Source organism: Bos indicus, chromosome 4 (genome assembly GCF_029378745.1).
Source record: "Bos indicus isolate NIAB-ARS_2022 breed Sahiwal x Tharparkar chromosome 4, NIAB-ARS_B.indTharparkar_mat_pri_1.0, whole genome shotgun sequence".
Lineage (NCBI taxonomy): Eukaryota > Metazoa > Chordata > Mammalia > Artiodactyla > Bovidae > Bos > Bos indicus.
The window spans coordinates 105,849,106-105,868,354 of record NC_091763.1 but is presented as its reverse complement, the minus strand read 5'-3'; the positions used below and the strand labels follow the sequence as shown (position 1 = coordinate 105,868,354).

General features: G+C 44.5%; 1 protein-coding gene and 1 non-coding gene across 2 annotated transcripts; both read left to right on the top strand.

The window, feature by feature from the left end:
• The first annotated feature begins 1,126 nt into the window (after positions 1 to 1,126).
• Positions 1,127 to 7,513, top strand: LOC109558139 (probable inactive serine protease 58). Its single transcript, XM_019959599.2, has 5 exons — positions 1,127 to 1,586; positions 3,180 to 3,318; positions 3,761 to 4,020; positions 6,922 to 7,061; positions 7,144 to 7,513. The coding sequence occupies exons 1-5, from the start codon at positions 1,541 to 1,543 to the stop codon at positions 7,291 to 7,293; spliced, it is 735 nt and encodes a 244-aa protein (XP_019815158.1). The 5' UTR covers positions 1,127 to 1,540; the 3' UTR covers positions 7,294 to 7,513.
• Positions 7,514 to 15,363: 7,850 nt separating this feature from the next.
• TRNAK-UUU (transfer RNA lysine (anticodon UUU)) lies at positions 15,364 to 15,436 on the top strand. Its single transcript has one exon. It is a non-coding gene; the product is annotated as a tRNA-Lys (tRNA).
• The last annotated feature ends 3,813 nt before the right edge of the window (positions 15,437 to 19,249 follow it).

Sequence of the window (19,249 nt, the reverse complement as noted above, 5' to 3'; positions counted from 1 at the left end):
TGATCTATACTTGATTTGGAAATGGCAACCCACTCCAGTGTTCTTGCCTGGAGAATCCCAGGGACGGGGGAGCCTGGTGGGCTGCCGTCTATGGGATCGCACAGAGTAGGACACGACTGAAGTGACTTAGCAGCATCAGCATACTTGATTTACTACATTATGTTAGTTTCAGGCCTACAGCAAAGTGATTCAGTTAACTTCATGTAACTTTCAGTCGGGGCGTTTGCAGGTGGCTCAGTAGTAAAGAATCAACCTGCCAATGCAGGAGACACGGGTTTGGTCCCTTGGTTGGGAAGATCCCCTGGAGGAGGAAATGGCAACCCACTCCAGTATTCTTGCCTGGGAAATCCCAGGAACAGTGGAGCCTAGAGGCCTATAGTCCATGAGGTTGCAAAAAGTCAGACATGACCCCATGAGCAGCTCACTCTTTGAGCAACTGAGCACTATTACTACTACTCTGCTTATAGACAGAAAAGATCATATGATAATAAAGTGAGAGGCTGCTGGCCACAAACTGGAATGACAGCTCTCACCAGGAACTGAATGTGTTAGTACCTTGATCATGCATGTTGAATTACTACAACTGATTCCATCATTTTCTTCATGTTTTACGTAACAGATCATAAAAGTCTGTTGTTGAAGCCACCTGGTCTGTGGTATTTCATTATAGCAGCTTGGGCAGGCTAATGTATTTGGTAAACTGTTCAGATCTTTGGCCCACTTTTTAACCTGGCTGTTTGTTTTTCATGTTGTTGAATGTTCAGATTCCATAGTATGTTTTGGATGCAAATCATTTAACAGATACATGTTTGGCAAATATTTCTCCCTAGAGAGGGGTATATCTAGATTTTTAGTTCTGAATATTTTGTTTCGCAATTGCCTGTTTATAGACCTGTTGTTCCCACTAGTCTATAACTCTTTGCAGTTGGGGCAGTGTCTTCACATCTGGGTACCTCTTACATCAGCATACAGCCCGCACACATCAGACACATAGTGTAAATCACCGGCTGGCTGAGAAAATAAATGGACAAGTAGTGACATGGAAGAAAGGACTCACGTATCTCAATGAGGAGTTTAGTGTCAGGGAAATGGGTCAAGATCAGCCCCTGAGGGTGGGGTGATTGTCACTGGAAATAAATGTCAGTGTCACACAGGTGAGGGTTAGCATCACAAAGGTAGGAGGAACCAGTCTGTAGTTCAGAGAGAGACATGGTGTCAGAGACTTACACAGCAGGGAGCACTGTGAATTTCAGCATCTCTCAAATTAGGTGCATCTTTCCCTGAAAAGGGGGAGAGAAATGCTGGATTCCAGATCTGTTCTCCACTGTGTTGAAGACCAAGTCATCTGGTCTTTGTTGAGGGACCTCTAATATCTGGCACCACATCCTACTCTTTTGGAACTCAATCCTGCAATTGAAAGAATTCAGATGACAGTTGTTCCAAGTCTAGAACCGCTTCCAGCTTCATCTTAGTGTTCTTCTCTCCTTCCTTGGCATCCTTTTCAAGGCACTGAACCTCATCTTTTGAAAAGGCTTTCAACATGATTATGAATTTAATCCTTCTGTGGGCTCTCTTGAACCTGCCTGGTGAGTAACTGCATATCTTTCTCCTTAATTGCCCAAGAGAAATCCTGAGGGAATCACGAAAGATGGGTGAAGACAGGAGCAAGGTTCCAGACTGCAAGCACAGGACTGACTCTTCTTCAGCATTCCCCACCAGGTTTCTTCCTGTGTCTTTGCCTTAGGGTGATTGCCTGAGTACTTTTGGGGGAGGCATGGACCCTAAAACCTGACCCTAGACTCTCTAAGGAAGACAGGGGCCTGACTCTGGGCCTGTGGCGAACAGGACTGATGCTTGGTATGGGCGAATGAAAAGTGGAGTCCAGGGTGGAAAACAGGGGTCCAGCTAATGGACAAAGCAGAACATTCAGGGGTTTAGGTCTTGTCCAGACATGGTTCCAGTCATTCAAACAAAAACCCTGGAAGTATTCATGAACCCCCTCTTATATCCCATATCAACCTGATCGGAACCTGTTGCTGTCTCTGTCTTCTAAACATTTCCTAAATCAAATCACATGTCACCACCTCCATGGATCGCTATGGCTCAAGACACCCTCTTCTGTCTTTATTACCAAATCATTCTCCTAACAGGGTTCTTTGCTTTATAAACCTACATGCCACACTTCTCTGTAAGGAAATTATCATCCTTTACACAACACCCTGAAGCGATTCCATGTGTCACTTAGGAGACAAGTTCATGTCCTTACAACACTCTACAAAATCTTGTATCACCTCATGGCCTCTTTTCCTTCCTGCCTCTCTCCCTGGCCTCTCTGATGTGCCTTAAACAGGCCTGAGGACTCTTGCTCCAGACATATTCTCTCACTGGAATTCCTTTCCCTAGACACCCGATTAACTCCCACGTCTTCATTACATCGCTGACCTCTCACATTGGCCCTGAGGTCTTCCCAACTGCTGATGCAATACTGCACAATGGCTCCCACATACCCACATGCATGCACACCTCTGATACTTCCCCTCCCTTGCTCCCTGCACTAATTGCCACTCAACATACTATACCATTGATGTATTCCTGTATTTACTATTACTGAATGTCTCCACTCATCAGAATGTAGGACTGCAGGGGCATATCTCTGTTTTGTTCACTATGTAGCCCAAGCCCTTAGAGCCTGCCACATACTAGATGCTCAATATTTATTCGTTGAATGAATGGTTACCTCCCTTGTCAGACTCTGTTAGCATTTGCTCTGTTCTTCAAATGAAACGTTATCATTCAGCCTTGCATTTTCAGGAGAAAGGGATAATATTGGCCAAAGCATTCTAAACATGGCAAAGATAGGAAGTTCTCCATGACCTGATGTGTCATATGCCTACTGAATCTTGGAAGGTATTTAAGGAAGGTTGTATTTGATCAATACTTTGAAGAGCACATAATGACAACTAAAAGGGAAAACACCTTTCATCTTATGAAATAAATATGTTTTTATCATTTTCTTCATGTTTTAGAACAAACTGATCCAGTTTACATATTCAACTTACAGATAAAATTCCTGGAGAGAAGGGTGGGGCAATGTGTCTATTGAGTTCTCTTCCTTTGTTTTTTTCAAATAATACCTGAAAAACAATCTCAGAATTTGTGCTCTATGTGTCTCTGTCCAGTTGCTTTGACCTTTGATCCAAACTACAAAGACGACATCACTCCCCCCTACCTGATCTACTTGAAGTCTGATTACTTGCCTTGTGTTGGAGTCCTGATCCACCCTCTTTGGGTGATCACAGCTGCAAACTGTAACTTACCGTGAGTAAGAAGCCTCCAACATCACCCTATGCTTTGAGTTCTCAGGTTGGGCACAGACCAGAATCCTCCCTGGGGTCCACTCAGTTAAATGGGATTTGAGAGATGTCCTGGGGATGTTCAGTAGTAGAGAAAAGGCTTTGTGGAAAAGCTCATCAAGGCCTATAGTGTGTTAATTGCTCGGTCATATATCCAATTCTTTGTGACCTCATGGAGCTTGGACCACCAAGCTCCTCTGTCCATGGAATTCTCCAGGCAAGAAAACTGGAGTTGGTTGCCATTTCCTTCTCTAGGGGATCTTTGCAACCCAGAGATTGAACTCAAGTCTCCTGCATTGCAGGCAGATTCTCTACCATCTGAGCCACGAGGAAAGCCCCATAAAAGTCCAGAAGGATGGATAATCCATGTCTGTTCAGTCTTCTCACAAACATCTCTATTGTTCTAGGAGGCTTCAGTTAATACTGGGAGTTACAAAACCATCCAATATAGATGAAGAAAAATATGTACAAGTGGTTGGTTATGAGAAGATGATTCATCACCCACAATTTTCCATCACTTCTATTGAGCACAACCTCATGTTAATCAAGCTGCAAACCCATATTGAACTCAACAACTACGTGAAAATACTCAGCCTGCCCAAAGAGCCTGCCGCTGAAGATGACACGTGCATCGTCTCCACCTGGGCCTACAACCTGTGTGACCACTGTGGGTGGCTCTCAGAACCAGACACGCGCCCCTCCGACTTCCACTCTTCCTTAGCTCCTGCCATTTTTCCCACTGAGCTTTCTTCTAACCTTTCCATTCATCCTTTCATCTCCTTTCCCTTCTCCAGAGTCTCATTGTAGGAGTCCTGACCTCTTTTCTGTATCTTTCTACATCTTTGCTTCCATATCTGATAGATGTGTTTGTGGGAAGAAGACATTTGTATTCTGGGCTTCATTTGCTGTATGACAGCTCATTGGTCACTTTACCTTTGAAGCCTTAATTTTCTTAATTCAGAAATGAGGCATAAACTACATTAGATGGTTTCAAACCATTGCAGGCATTAAAGAAACTTAAAGCCCTGAAATGGAGCAAAATTATGTTTATGTAGTAAACACAAGATAAATACACAATATTGTGCTAAATCATGCAGAACTTCTTTATGCAAAATTGTGATACAGATCAACAAAAGTTTAAGATTTTTAACTGGTAACATTTTAAAAATGAATATTCACTCACTTCATCAGAAAATTGGAAGGGATAAATTGGGAGATTGGAATTGACATATACACTACTATACATGAAATAGATAACTAATAAGGATCTATATATATAGCGCAGGTAAGTCTACTCAGTACTCTGTAATTATCTATATGGGAAAAGAATCTTAAAAAGAAAGGATATATGTATAATTGATTCACTTTGCTGTATGCCTGAAACTAACACAACATTATAAATAACTGTATTCCAGTAAAAGAAAAAAAAAAGTAGAAATTCCTTGTCCTTTGAGAGACAACTTGAGTTTTGGAAATAGGCAAACGCTTTTCAGTTAAGCAGTATGTTTTATTTATCTGTGTTATGTCATTTTAATTAAAAAGAGACATAACTTACCAAAAAATGCAGTTTATTTTGATCTGGCTCATGAAGTAGTTAAGTGAGCATTTTTTAAAAAGGCCTTTCCAAAAGAAAAGTTGAGCTATACAGTTATTGCTAGACTAGAAAATAAGGCAAAGAATCTCATTTTCTTTTAAAAAATTAATATATTATTTTCAAATAAAGATACTCAAATAAACACACCCCTAAAAAGCAAAATCTCAAAATAATATACTTCCTCCCAAAGAAGAATCCTTGGCAAGAACACACAACATGTGCATAGAAACTTCTTTGTTCTTATTTCTCTCATTTTGTTGCAGGTTGGAAAAATTTTGTTATGGATCTTCAGAGTTCACAATATGTGTGAACCATTGATATAAAGGAAATAATTTGAATTAGAAATGAGGAGACCTAGTTTAAAATCAAAGTTTTATGGATTTAAGAGAAACCACTTTTTGCATGATTTTTTTTAAGCAGATACTGGATACTTTTGATCTGATGAATGAAAAACTAGGCTTAGATCTTTCTAAATTCCTTCAGACTCTCAAAATATTAATAAGAGAGACATTGTCTAATGGTACAAACTTGCAACTAGTAGATAAATAAGTTCTGGAAATCTAATACACAGTATAGGATGATCCCCTGAAGGAGGGCATGACAACCCACTCCACTATTCTTGCCTGGAGAATTCCCATGGAAGGAGGAGCCTGGCAGACTACAGTCCATGAGATTGCAAAGAGCTGGACAAGACTGAGCAGCTAAGCACACAAAGTGAATATAGATAGAGACATTGTATTATAATCAAACTTGCCGAGGGATTAGATCTTAATTTTTCCCACCAAAACAAAAGAAAAAAAGAAATTATAATTTTGTGGGGTGATAGAGGGGGACTATGGCCAATCATATTGATCTCTAGTGGTCTTGACCTCCAGTGGCTTGAAGTGGGGCTTGAGTTCCCAGCCAGGTTGAACAGTGAGGCCAGGTTGCAGCAGTGAGAACACCAAATTCTAGCCACTAGACCAGTGGTCAGTGACAAGGACCGTGGCTCTTCAGTTTTCCAGAAGGGAATTCCCACAAAGACAGAAAGTAGTGAAACAAGTAAAGTGTTAGGAGGAAAGAGTACAGTACGTGTTCATAGCCACACGGGCAGACTCAGACGGGGAAAGAGAGAGTTGAGACCTCATGGCAAGTTAAATCACTTGTACGGGGCGTTTTTTCCAGGTTCCCTGAGGCCAATCATTTTGATTTGCCAGGCTCACAGTCCATATTTGGTATATCTCAGGATTCTCCTACGTGTGGACATGCATCACTTAACCAAGATGGATTCTACCACAAAGGCCTATGGGTAGAGCATCCCTTGATATCACTCCACTTTGACCTCTAAGGAAACTTTCTATGCATATGTGGCCCAGCCTCCTCCCTTAATCGCCCTACTATTCTCCTCTTGGAGTTTTTGGTCCACAGAGAATGAATCTCCTATCATTTTACCATTGTGGGGGTGGGGGGGGGCATCTACCTCTGACTCAATACTACAATATTCAAATGTGTCAAATCAATATACTGTATACCTAATTTATGCAGTGTTTCATGTCAATGTGTTTCAACTGAAAAATTAGAACGGAATAGGTGATGAGTGTAAACTGTGGGACAAATCATAAACCTGAAAGCTCAAAAAGTAAAATAAAATTAAACTGAATAAATAAAAATTCCAACGTAAAGGATGCTTTTAAAATGTCTGAATTGCCAGAAAAAATTGTAAGTAATTTATTTCACTTCATTGCAGAAATGTCTTGTATTCCCATCTAACTTCCAAGAATTTAACCTCTTTTATAAATAGACGCTTTGTATCATGAGAAATTGTTAATCTGATCACTTCCTACTGTCTTAGTGGCCACGGTTTTGATTTCTCTGTGTTTGAACTCTTTTTTGTTTCTACCAGGAAAGGAACTATGTTGAAAACGAAGGAAAGGAAAGAAGGAAGATTGGTATCTCATAACTCTTAAGGAAGTTCTATTTCTTTCTTTCTTCCAGACAAGGACCCTGACTCACTGCAGAATGTGAATATATCTGTAATCTCCAAAGTTGAGTGCCTCAAAGCCTATAAATACATGCACATCAGAGACAGTATGATGTGCGTGGGCATTGTGCCAGGACGGAGGCAGCCCTGCAAGGTAGTGTGCTCTCTGTGCCTTAATGTCCCCATCTTATTGCGTCCTTTGCCCGAAAAATAACTCGGCTCCTTTTCCCTGGCAGGAAGTCACAGCTGCCCCAGCGGTGTGCAATGGCGTACTTCAAGGAATCCTGACGTTTGCGGATGGGTGTGTTTTGAGAGCTGATGTGGGCATCTATACCAGGATCATTAACTATATACCCTGGATTGAAAATACCATCCAGAACAACTGAGTTCTTATGGCAGGAATTCTAGACCCTGTGACAACACCCGTTCCTAAATCCAGCCTCAGAATTAACCAGGTGTCCTGAATTGCATCCCACACGTCTGTCTCACTCCTGCCCCACAGGGTGGGTGGCTGGTACCTCCCTGTATGTGACTATGCATGGCAGCACTTCCTCCTCCCCTACTGACGATGATGGTAAACTCCACACCTCTTGGAATTTATGAAGTGGCGACTGTGTTCTCGCTAATGAACTGATCATTGCCTTACTGGGGAAAAAATTTTAAAAAGGTTACTTGATTGCCATTTTGGGTAACAAAACACCTACTACTTGAAATGATTCAATCACATGTGCTTTGGGCAAGTTATACATGCCAGCTGGAAGTCTGAGAAGGATTAAACTAAATAGAATTCCCAGGAAGGAAAGAGGGTTTAAGGGGGGACATGTGTTACCCACACAACTCTCAGCACCAGACATGGATTCTGGACATTCATTTTGCAGCATTCTCAGTAGGGACTTAGCTCTGAGAGGTTAATACCAAAGGTAACTGGGGTTTAGGACACAGCAGATGAACAGAGAACACAGGATGGATTTTCCCAATGTACTCTTTCTATGATGCCAGCTGCCCCAGGAGCTTCATTCTCCTCCGGTTAAACACTCTTGCCTTTTTCTTCCTTCCTTCTTCTCTTTTCATCTCACTTCTGCAGCTCCAGTTACCACCTGAGAGCTTTACTTGATCGATTTCCATGGGGAGTGGCCTTTGACCCGTATTATATTAAGAGTGAGATGGGTCAGTGACATTTTTGCAAATTAGGTCTTTGCAAGAAGTCTCTGCACATGCTCCATTTGGTTCCATTGCTCACTTTGCTTGTGGAGCCATTTAAAAACAATGAGAACAATGAAGAAGGACTTTAGAACAGGTCAGCTTGTCTATCTGCTCATTCAAGTCTTCTGCAGTGAGAGTATTTTGGTGAGAATTCTCAGGGATACCATATTTTCCTCCTCCAAACTGACCTTGAAAAACTGTAGTACATTAATTCTTCCTCAAATAGCTTATCCCCATGTCCCCATTCTGCTCCTTCCAAGTGTCTACCAGGGCAGAGCATCAGCCACTCTCAAGAAATTCACATTAATCTTGATCTCAGGAATGGGAACTAGATAATGTTGATTGATCTTCTGGCTCCTGAGAAGAATTCAATTCTACTTCTTCCTTCATGGCATCTCTCCGAGGAGTTTTAATATCACAAGAGGAGGAGGGCATGGCAACCCACTCCAGTATTCTTGCCTGGAGAATCCCATGGACAGAGGAGCCTGATGGGCTGCAGTCCATGGGGTCACAAAGAGTCAGACATGACTGAAGCAACCTAGCCTGCCTAAGTCACCAAGTAAATAGGGGCTCTTCTTTTATAGGCTTAAAAGAAGACTCAGTCTTAGCACAGGATCCATTCTCTAGGGCAGTGGTTCCCAACCTTTTTGGCACCAGGGACTGGTTTCACGAAAGACAATTTTTCCACAGATCAGGGCCCAGGGATGGTTGGGGGATGATTCAAGGGCATTACATTCACTGTGCACTTTGTTTCTGTTATTATTATTACATCAGTTCCACCTCAGATCATCGGCTGGAGATCTGGAGATTGGGGACCCCTGCTCTAGGGCACCCAGGCTCTCTTTGGCTCAAAGGGAATTAAATCAGTTAATATAACTAACAAGTTTGCAAGTGAAGAAGGAGGCTGGAATACTTCAGCTTTATTGACTCACATCACTCCACTGCTATCAAATCTGTTGGGGTTGTTTTGGCTTACTTTTGGTTCTATCAATCAAATAGCTTGACCTGACTGTCAGCTTCTCTCCTGGGATCCCATTTTAATGGAGAGTCCTTGAAAGAATCCTCTTAAAGGCTCAAAACATTACCGTGTTGTGTCATTCATTTCCATTTTAGGAGTTGGAGAAGCAGGTGAAATGAGTAACTTGACATTGTCTATTTTCCTTTAGCAAGCTGCTGCTGCTGCTGCTAAGTCACTTCAGTCATTTAGCAAGCTATTACACTTTAAAATGCAAAAAAGTTCTTTTTGTTTGTTTGTTTGTTTTTCTTTTTTTTTCTAATTTTATTTTTAAACTTTACATAATTGTATTAGTTTTGCCAAATATCAAAATGAATCCACCACAGGTATACATGTGTTCCCCATCCCGAACCCTCCTCCCTCCTCCCTCCCCATACCATCCCTCTGGGCCGTCCCAGTGCACCAGCCCCAAGCATCCAGCATCGTGCATCGAACCTGGACTGGCAACTCGTTTCCTACATGATATTTTACATGTTTCATTGCCATTCTCCCAAATCTTCCCACCCTCTCCCTCTCCCACAGAGTCCATAAGACTGTTCTATACATCAGTGTCTCTTTTGCAAAAAGAAAGACCATGAGAAAATACTTGAGGAGATAATAGTGGAAAACTTCCCTAAAATGGGGAAGGAAATAATCACCCAAGTCCAAGAAACCCAGAGAGTCCCAAACAGGATAAACCCAAGGAGAAACACCCCAAGACACATATTAATCAAATTAACAAAGATCAAACACAAAGAACAAATATTAAAAGCAGCAAGGGAAAAACAACAAATAACACACAAGGGAATTCCCATAAGGATAACAGCTGATCTTTCAATAGAAACTCTTCAAGCCAGGAGGGAATGGCAAGACATACTTAAAATGATGAAAGAAAATAACCTACAGCCCAGATTATTGTACCCAGCAAGGATCTCATTCAAGTATGAAGGAGAAATCAAAAGCTTTTCGGACAAGCAAAAGATGAGAGAATTCTGCACCACCAAACCAGCTCTCCAACAAATACTAAAGGATATTCTCTAGACAGGAAACACAAAAACGGTGTATAAACTCGAACCCAAAACAATAAAGTAAATGGCAACGGGATCATACTTATCAGTAATTACCTTAAACGTAAATGGGTTGAATGCCCCAACCAAAAGACAAAGACTGGCTGAATGGATACAAAAACAAGACCCCTACATATGTTGTCTACAAGAGACCCACCTCAAAACAGGGGACACATACAGACTGAAAGTGAAGGGCTGGAAAAAGATTTTCCATGCAAATAGGGACCAAAAGAAAGCAGGAGTCACAATACTCGTATCAGATAAATTAGACTTTAAAACAAAGGCTGTGAAAAGAGACAAAGATGGTCACTACATAAGGATCAAAGGATCAATCCAAGAAGAAAATATAACAATTATAAATATATATGCACCCAACATGGGAGCGCCACAATATGTAAGACAAATGCTAACAAGTATGAAAGGAGAAATTAACAATAACACAATAATAGTGGGAGACTTTAATACCCCACTCACACCTATGGATAGATCAACTAAACAGAAAATTAACAAGGAAACACAAACTTTAAACGATACAATAGACCAGTTAGACCTAATCGATATCTATAGGATATTTCATCCCAAAACAATGAATTTCACCTTTTTCTCAAGCGCACATGGAACCTTCTCCAGGATAGATCACATCCTGGGCCATAAAGCTAGCCTTGGTAAATTCAAAAAAATAGAAATCATTCCAAGCATTTTTTCTGACCACAATGCAGTAAGATTAGATCTCAATTACAGGAGAAAAACTATTAAAAATTCCAACATATGGAGGCTGAACAACACACTGCTGAATAACCAACAAATCACAGAAGAAATCAAAAAAGAAATCAAAATTTGCATAGAAACGAATGAAAATGAAAACACAACAACCCAAAACCTGTGGGACATGGTAAAAGCAGTCCTAAGGGGAAAGTTCATAGCAATACAGGCACACCTCAAAAAAGTTCTTTAGTAGGAGCTAAATGATACTGAAAGAGGAGAAAATGTGACCCCTGCAAAGTTCTTCTTCAAGCCTTCTCTGTTCATTTGCATGTTGGATTTTTAAGAGAAAATAGGATGGCATCTATGACTCAGTATCCCGAAGGGTGGGATAAGTCTTTCTAATTGTAAGTCACAGCCTTAGGAAGCCTGCTGTTGTCAAGTGTCTGAGCCATATTCTCTATCAGCTCTGTAAGTCACGTTGCTAGAAATTTCCCTCTTCATCTGCCTCCTCCTTTATCTCTCTCACTTTGTTCAGAATTTCTGTAAAGAAAATAGGGGTGTCACTTATTAGCCTCCTCAGATCCTAATAAGACATTAGGATCTGAAGATCATGCTGATTAGTAAGGGGATACTTCCTATAAACACCATTCTCCAGGCTGAAAAGCTATGATCCCCAAAGCTGTGACTGGATGGGCCAGGATCATACAAAAGCCAGGTGAAGATCAGGCTAGAGCTTGCGCCTGTGCACAGAAATAAACAGCAGCTACTGCAATGATGAGGCTTTCAAAGACTTCATAGAATTTAGAGTTTCTTTCCTCTGTGTATTTCCTTCAAGGATGGGAGGGTTTGAGAAACTGTAAAATGAGTTCTGCTCAGTAGGAAACCAGGGTGGGAAAAAAGCCCTGGTTTTAAGTCATCAGCTATGACAACTGGAATAGAATAAAATTGCCTACTGGGGGCTTCCCTGGATATCCAGTGGTTAAGATTCCATGCTTCCAATGCAAGGGGTGTGGGTTTGATCCCTTATCAGGGAAGTGTCTACATGCCATCACAGTGTGACCAAAAGAAAACAAAGCTGTGGTTCTTGATGAAACTGAACAAGACAATAATAAAAATTTTAAATTAAAAAAAAATCATCCACTGGAAGCTAAAGATGGGGAACCAGGGATTGAGGAATCCCAAGGCCATCACTCCAGACCCTTTGAAAACTCAGTGCAGTACTAGGCACCTTGATTATCTCACTTTGGGATTTCTGGCAACTGCTCTGACCAAAATTCAACCAAAATGCCAAAGAGAGAGGACTCGGGTATCCAAATGCCAGGCTGTCGGTCTCCTCCTCCTCGTCGTCCTTGTCTTCTGGAGCCAGGCAGGTGTTCACCACCACACCTGAGAAGGGCTGAGAGAAGATCAATACTATGGCCGCCATCATGACCTCTGTGCAGGTCATGGAGATCCGCGGGCAGATGGCGCCCCCTGGTGGAGAAAGTTTCTCACTCCCCATAAGCGCCGAGGAAAGAGCAGGTAGGTGCTGGTAGTTCTGCCTGGCAAACCACCCACCCACTGTGCCATCAGAGATGGGGCTGCCTTTGAAATGCCTCCGCATTAACTCACGCCCACCCTGCATCCCAGTCACCTGCTGTGTGGACCACACTGTCTGGGATGGAGAAGCTCTGAGCTGGAAGCGGGGTGGGTCAACGGCAGTTCAGTCTCCCTTCTCTGCAGGGGTCTCAGGACCGGCGTCTTTCTCATAACACCCATCCCTGTGGTTCCTGGCCATTCATCTGGGGCTGAGCCTGCTGTTCTGCCCTCAGTCCACAAGTACCCTTCCTCAGGCTGCAGATCCATTTCTGAGCCATGGCTTTAGGTCAATATTTGGTGAGCCCTCCACTCTGGAACCCAGACCCTGGTCCTTTCTAGGTCAGGCCCTCTCTGTGGATCTTGCTTTTAAAAAGGTCAACTGGAGATTGAGGCGTGAGAAGTTCAGGAGGTGCTGAGTGCAGAGAATGTAGATCTAATTGGGAAAACGTGTGCATGCTTGTTTACGCAAGCAGTGTTTGTGGTGGAGGGGTGTGTGTGTGTGTGTGTGTGTCATACATTGAGATATTCACTCTACCTCTTTTCTGAGCTCCCAGGATCTCTTTGGGTGTCCTTCTTTCCTCTGGGCATTGATACTGGTCTTAAAATGCAATATGCTTCTTATACATGTGGAGAAAATAGTTCACAGTGATTAAGTCTTCCCAGGTGGGACTAGAGGTAAAGAACCCACCTGCCAATGCAGGAGACGTTGAGACCCAGGTTCGATCCCTGGGTCAGGAAGATCCCTGGAGAAGGGCACAGCAACCCGGTCCAGTAGTCTTGCCTGGAGAATCCCATGGACAGAGGAGCCTGGCAGGCTATGGTCCTTGGGGTCACAAAGAGCTGGACATGAGTGAAGCAACTTAGCACAATACCACCACTGTGGAGAGAATAGCCAACAGTGATCAAGTCCTTCCTACATGACTCTGTATTTTCCTAAAGGCTTCGCTTGAACTGGGTTGTTTAATCCAAGAAGCACCCTTCTGAGTCGGGAGTTAGCATCAGTACTTTGCAGACACAGAACCTAAGCTTCAAGGAGAAGAAGTCTTCCCCAGAGTCACAAGTGGCTGCTGGGGCCATGGATCGAGCTTGAATTCACTGGGCTGAGTGTTCTCTGAAGCACAGGGAGAGTCTGTTTGTAGTAAAGAGGCCAGAAGGGAAGATCCAGGTTGGGGAGGGCCATCAGGGCAGAGGGGGAAGAGGAGGAGGAGGCTGGGTCTGTGGTTGGCGCCCAGAGGGTGGTTTTTATTCATTTTCCCAGTTAGGGTGTCTCACTGTGTCTTTACTGCAGGTGCAGAAGAGCGTTCTGCCCTGGGTCACATTGGCCACGTGTAGGCTCAGCTCGCTCTCACTGACCCGCGTGGCCCGGTAATTCGCTCCAGGGAGGTTTATGACTTCCTTATCCCCGGTACGCCGCAGACTGGCCAGCACCTGTAGTTGCCCCCGGAGATCCTGCTGGTACCAGCTCATCCAGGGGTACTGGGAATCCTTCAGGATGCACCGCAGGGTTTCAGCCTGTCTGCGAGGTACCAGGACCCACCTGGGCTTTTGCTCCACCAAGCTCGTGGCTGCATCTGAAACACACAGGCCAGCCAGGCTGAAGCTCCTGGGGGCAGTGGTCACCACCAGATCTCTAGCTGCAGCCAAAACCTGAAGAGGGATCCCATGAGTAGTGCCGGAGGAGGCTCTTGCAGAAGGGGTCCTTTCACAGGGTGAGGGGACTGCAGGGCGCTCTTGGCAAGGCTGGAGTCAGGGAGCAGAACTTTCTGCACCTACAGGCACCCCCGTGACCCAGCCCCCTTTTCCTCCCTAAGTCCACCAACTGGTTGTCTCTGCCAGGCCCCTGACCTGTACTCACGGCAGCCAGGAGCACCCAGCCCCACAGGATGGGAAACGGGGCCATTCCCTCGCCTCTCCAGCAGGGCAGGGGGATGGGGCCACCAGGCAGGAGAGCAGATGCTGACCTGGGAAGCCTGATTAGAGGCTGAGACTCTCCGGGCCTGACACTCAAAAGGGAGTGGCTTTTCCAGGAAACTCAGTATCTTGTCTCATCTTCTCACTGAAGCTCAAACCTCAAACTGGAGTTTCCTGTTTCAGCACACCAGAGCGCACTCACACACACGTACACACTCCCCACACTCACCCCGGGGGCCTCGGTGAGTGTACCTGGACCTGCACCCTCTCAGCTGCTTTGCAGAGAGATTCCTAGAAACATGACACTGAATCTGTGTCTCAAATCTTCACAAGGAATTAAAATAACTCGATAAAACCAAGTCACAGGGCTTCCCTGGTGGCTCAGTGGTAAATAATCCTCTTGCCAATGCAGGAGACACAGGTTCGGTCCCTGGGTCAGGAAGATCCCCTGGAGGAGGGCATGGCAACCCACTCCAATATTCTGGCCTGGGAAATCCATGGACAGAAGAGCCTGGAGGGCTATAGGCCATAGGGTTTTCAAAAGAGTCGGACACGACTGAGCAACTAAACAACAACCAAGTCAAACTTGTAGATTGAACAGACATTTTCCTATATACATAGAGGCTCCTGCAGGGCAACTTTGGTGGTAGGTAAGGAACACTCATCTCTGATGACCTGTGTTTTCCTCTGTAAAAGCAAATACAAACAAAACAGAAGAAAATAAGGGAACAGACTTCCTTCCCCTCCATTTTCTTAGAGCATTTATTTAGAAAACTTCTAAGTTCTTTCTCTGTCTCTTTGAAATGTACATACCATACAATCCTTAAAAGCTAAATCACCTCTTTCCAGTATTAAGACCCAGGCATGTCTTTCTCAAGGACCTGCAACCATTTCTTTGGAATAAAATCATCAAAGAAGATAAGCCTAACTTGGTCTACAGCAGATGCCTGGCACCACATTGCAAAATGATTTCCTCATAAAGATATGATATAGGGACTTCCCTGGCTGTCCAGTGGTTAAGACGCTGCACTTTTACTGCAGGGGACCCAGGTTTGATCCCTGGTCAGGGAATTAAGATACCACATGCCACAGGGGGTGGCGAAAAAAATAGAAAAATACCATGACATTTATTTTTCCTTGGTAAAGCCGATTAGCAAACACAGATAGACACCCCAATTCCCAAGGGACTTCAGCATGGACTGTGGATTACCAAAACGGACTGCCAAGTCCTCTCATTTGAGGAATAGTTATTGCTTCTCTTAGGGCTTCCCTTGTGGCTCAGCTGGTAAAGAATCCGCCTGCAATTTGGGAGACCTGCGTTCGATCCCTGGGTTAGGAAGATCCCCTGGAGAAGGGAAAGGCTACCCACTCCAGTATTCTGGCCTGGAGAATTCCATGGACTGTATATTCCACAGGGTCACAAAGAGCCGGACACGACTGCACGACTTTAACTGTCAGTCTTATTTTTGATTGTATTTTCCCAGCAAATCACAGTGCTGCCACCTTCTGGCAGCATGGCCTTGGATCTCAGTTCATTTCTCTGTAAGATGGAAATAATCCTGGAAGCTAGTTCATAGGAGTAAGTGGGTTAATACATGAACATTTCTTAGAATAGAGCTCCTACTAAGACTCACTTAGTAGGAGTTGACCTCTAATGTTGCAATTGTACACTTCCAATTCAATAAAAATATGACAATTATAGTCACTTTTAGTGGTCTTTGTGGGCTTCCCTGGTGGCTCAGACAGTAAAGAATCTGCCTGTAATGTGGGAAACCTGGGTTCAGTCCCTAGGTTGGAAAGATCCCCTGGAGAAGGCGTGGCAACCCACTCCAGTATTTTTGCCTGGAGAATCCCCATGAACAGAGGAGCCTTGTGAGCTACAGTCCATGAGGTCGCAAAGAGTTGGACATGACTGAGCAACTAAGCACACACCCATATTGGTCTTTAATCTCCTGGCATGCTGCAGGCCATGCGGTTGCAAAGAGATAGATACAGCTTACTTACTCAACACCAACAACATGTATAAAGTAACTTCATTAATATTTTCTATATCACACTTTCAAGTTTGCATAATCTAAATGTGCACAAAATGTGAATTGCACTATATTCTAAGTAACATGTGCTGATTCCCCCCTTTTTTTGTTGTTGGGGAAGGATCTACCTTTTTTATATTTAACTGTTGACTACAAAATTATTCACAACCTAAAAGTTGAGAGTTATGGTTCATTTGATGGGAATTTTTATGACTTCAAGCCAAGGAGGGTACATCTCAAGTAACCCTGAGAACTGCTGCGGGGGAAGCAAGGGAGGGAGCCAAGGTATTTGGAGTTTTGCAACAAAGTTCAGGTAGTCTGAGCATCAATGCTGCTGCTGCTGCTAAGTCGCTTCAGTCGTGTCCGACTCTGTGCGACCCCATAGACGGCAGCCCACTAGGCTTCCCCATCCCTGGGATTCTCCAGGCAAGGACACTGGAGTGGGTTGCCATTTCCTTCTCCAATACATGAAAGTGAAAAATGAAAGTGAAGTCACTCAGTCGTGTCTGACTCTTAGTGACCCCATGGGCTGCAGCCTACCGGGCTCCTCTGCCTATGGGATTTTCCAGGCAAGAGTACCGGAGTGGGGTGCCATTGCCTTCTCCACTGAGCATCAATAGGTAATTGTTAATTAAAGAAAACCAGCTATCTAGAGTTAAGGAATTGAGCACTTTTCTTTGTATTGGAAATCATTCTTTTGAAATCCACCTCAGCTATCTGGGGCCAGTATCCTGTGTTTTCACTTCCTGAGTTTCTTCAGGGCTCACGGTAGGAAGTAGCTATAGTCTGAAGGCTGCTAGATAGAAGGTATTCTTTCTGAGTAGCCTGGAGCTCACCAGCTCACCATATGGTGGTGGCTGAAATTTCTGATGACTGTGACATCCTTTGTTTACCAACATGGCAGGAAATATTCCATTTCTCAGAAGTTTCAGGCCTGGAAGTGTCAGCCACTCAGTCGTTTCCAACACTTTGAGACTCCATGGACTGTAGCCCACCAGGCTCCTCTGACCATGGAGTTCTCCAGGCAAGAATACTGAAGTGGGCTGCCATCCCTTCTCAAGGGGATTTTCCTGACCCAGGGATTGAACCTGGGTCTCCTGCGTTGCAGGCAAATTCTTTACCATCTGAGCCACCTGGGAAGACCTGTTTCAGATGTACAGCATTATAATGCAACACCTGCACACTCTGCAAAGTGATCACAAGTCTGGTAAGCATCCATCACTGTGCTGTTGATGTCCTTTCTCTCAGGTAACCACTCCTCTGATCTCCTGTGCTGAGTCACTCTTGCCTTCAGCCCCCTTACCTATTCCCAGCATCAGGACTCCAGAGAAGGAGAGAAATGAGCTTAGGGAAGCATTGCCAAAATCACACCTCTTGAATACCAGGCTAACAGGCATGCCAAGATATGTGCTCACCCTCACAAGACTCAAGCACTTAATCCTGATGCTTGCTCCCATAAGAGTCACTCTGGGGTTTAGACGATGAGAGGAAAGTGGGCTGGGAGAGGGGAGAAAATGGTAATTCGGGGAAAAGGGGAGAAAGAGTAGAGAAAAGCCTCATGAAAAGCCACACAGAGGGGACCCAGGAGCAGGGATCCCCTCCGTTGCAGTGGTTACTGGCTCTCCCCAGGCCAGTGCTCTGGCCAGTGAGCAGATTGCAGGGAAAGGGATCCTGGGCCCATCTCGGTTTACAGGCCTGGCTGTCCTGTCTCCCAGCCCCTTCTCCCTTTTCCCTTCGCCTTAATCCCCAAATGCGATTGGGATCAGCATGTCTCTGACACCCCTGTTATCTCCTCCCCAGGCTCCTGCTCTTCAAGCTCGGTGCCTCCCCAAGCTCCTGCTCTGCTCTTGGCCCAGTTCCTATCCAGGGCCAAGGTAAGCCTCTTCCTTCCAGATGGCTGCCTAGCTCCTTACCTTCCCTGCCCTGCTCAGGGTGGGTGGTACGGTTGTCCTCTTGAGAAAGGTGCTTTCTCCCAGCTGCACCCCAGCTGCTACTCAGGTGCTCCCAGCAGCTGCAAACAACCTCAGCTAGGTTCTTACCAGCTTTGATGAGCTCAGCAGGTGATGAGAAGAATCATCTGCCCTATCTGGAGGCTCAGAAAGAGGCTCCAGTGTCTATCCACCCTCATTTAAGCTGAATTCCTGTAGAAATGTGTGGCCTGGACTCTGATGGAGGAGGCCTTCCAGGCTAGCCTTGTTTTGTTTTTTCAGATCCTCTCCATTGTCTGACGGAAGAACACTGAGGGTCAGGTGAGGACGGGGTCTATCAGACAATGGAAGAAAGAACTCTAGGGTGAGAGACTTTTGTCCCTTTCCTAAGGAGCAGCCAGTGAATGACACCAGCTGCCTCCACCAGGACAAGCTATGGTGGAAATGCCTGCAGGGAGAGGAGTTCTTGGTGCCTGTCGGTGACCTAAGGGTGTATTCACTCTCCCGGGCGCCTGGAGTCTCATGTTTGCTCTGCCACTGACTGGATGGAACTCAGACACTGATCAAGTCACTCCTTGATGATTCCATTTCCTCATCCAAAAATTAAATGGGCTGGGGTGCTTGGAAAATCAAGTGGATCTGAAGTTCTTTTTCATCCCAGTGTTCCGATGCTATAATATTCCTTCTGGGCTTCTGTGGTTTGCATCGCACTGAACAGCTTGCCAGCTGCCAGCGGGGAAGCTGGCCAAGCCTCTGGTGGAGGGTCCCTGAATATGATTTCTCTGAAAGGCAATTCATGGGAAGAAGGGGAAAGTGCAGAGCATCCCAAAGGCAAATTCATGTTTATTCCCCATTTTCTCCATCTCATCCTCCTTGTTTCTCCCCAGTGATGTGCAGAAACTTGAAGCTGCCCCAGACTTGCC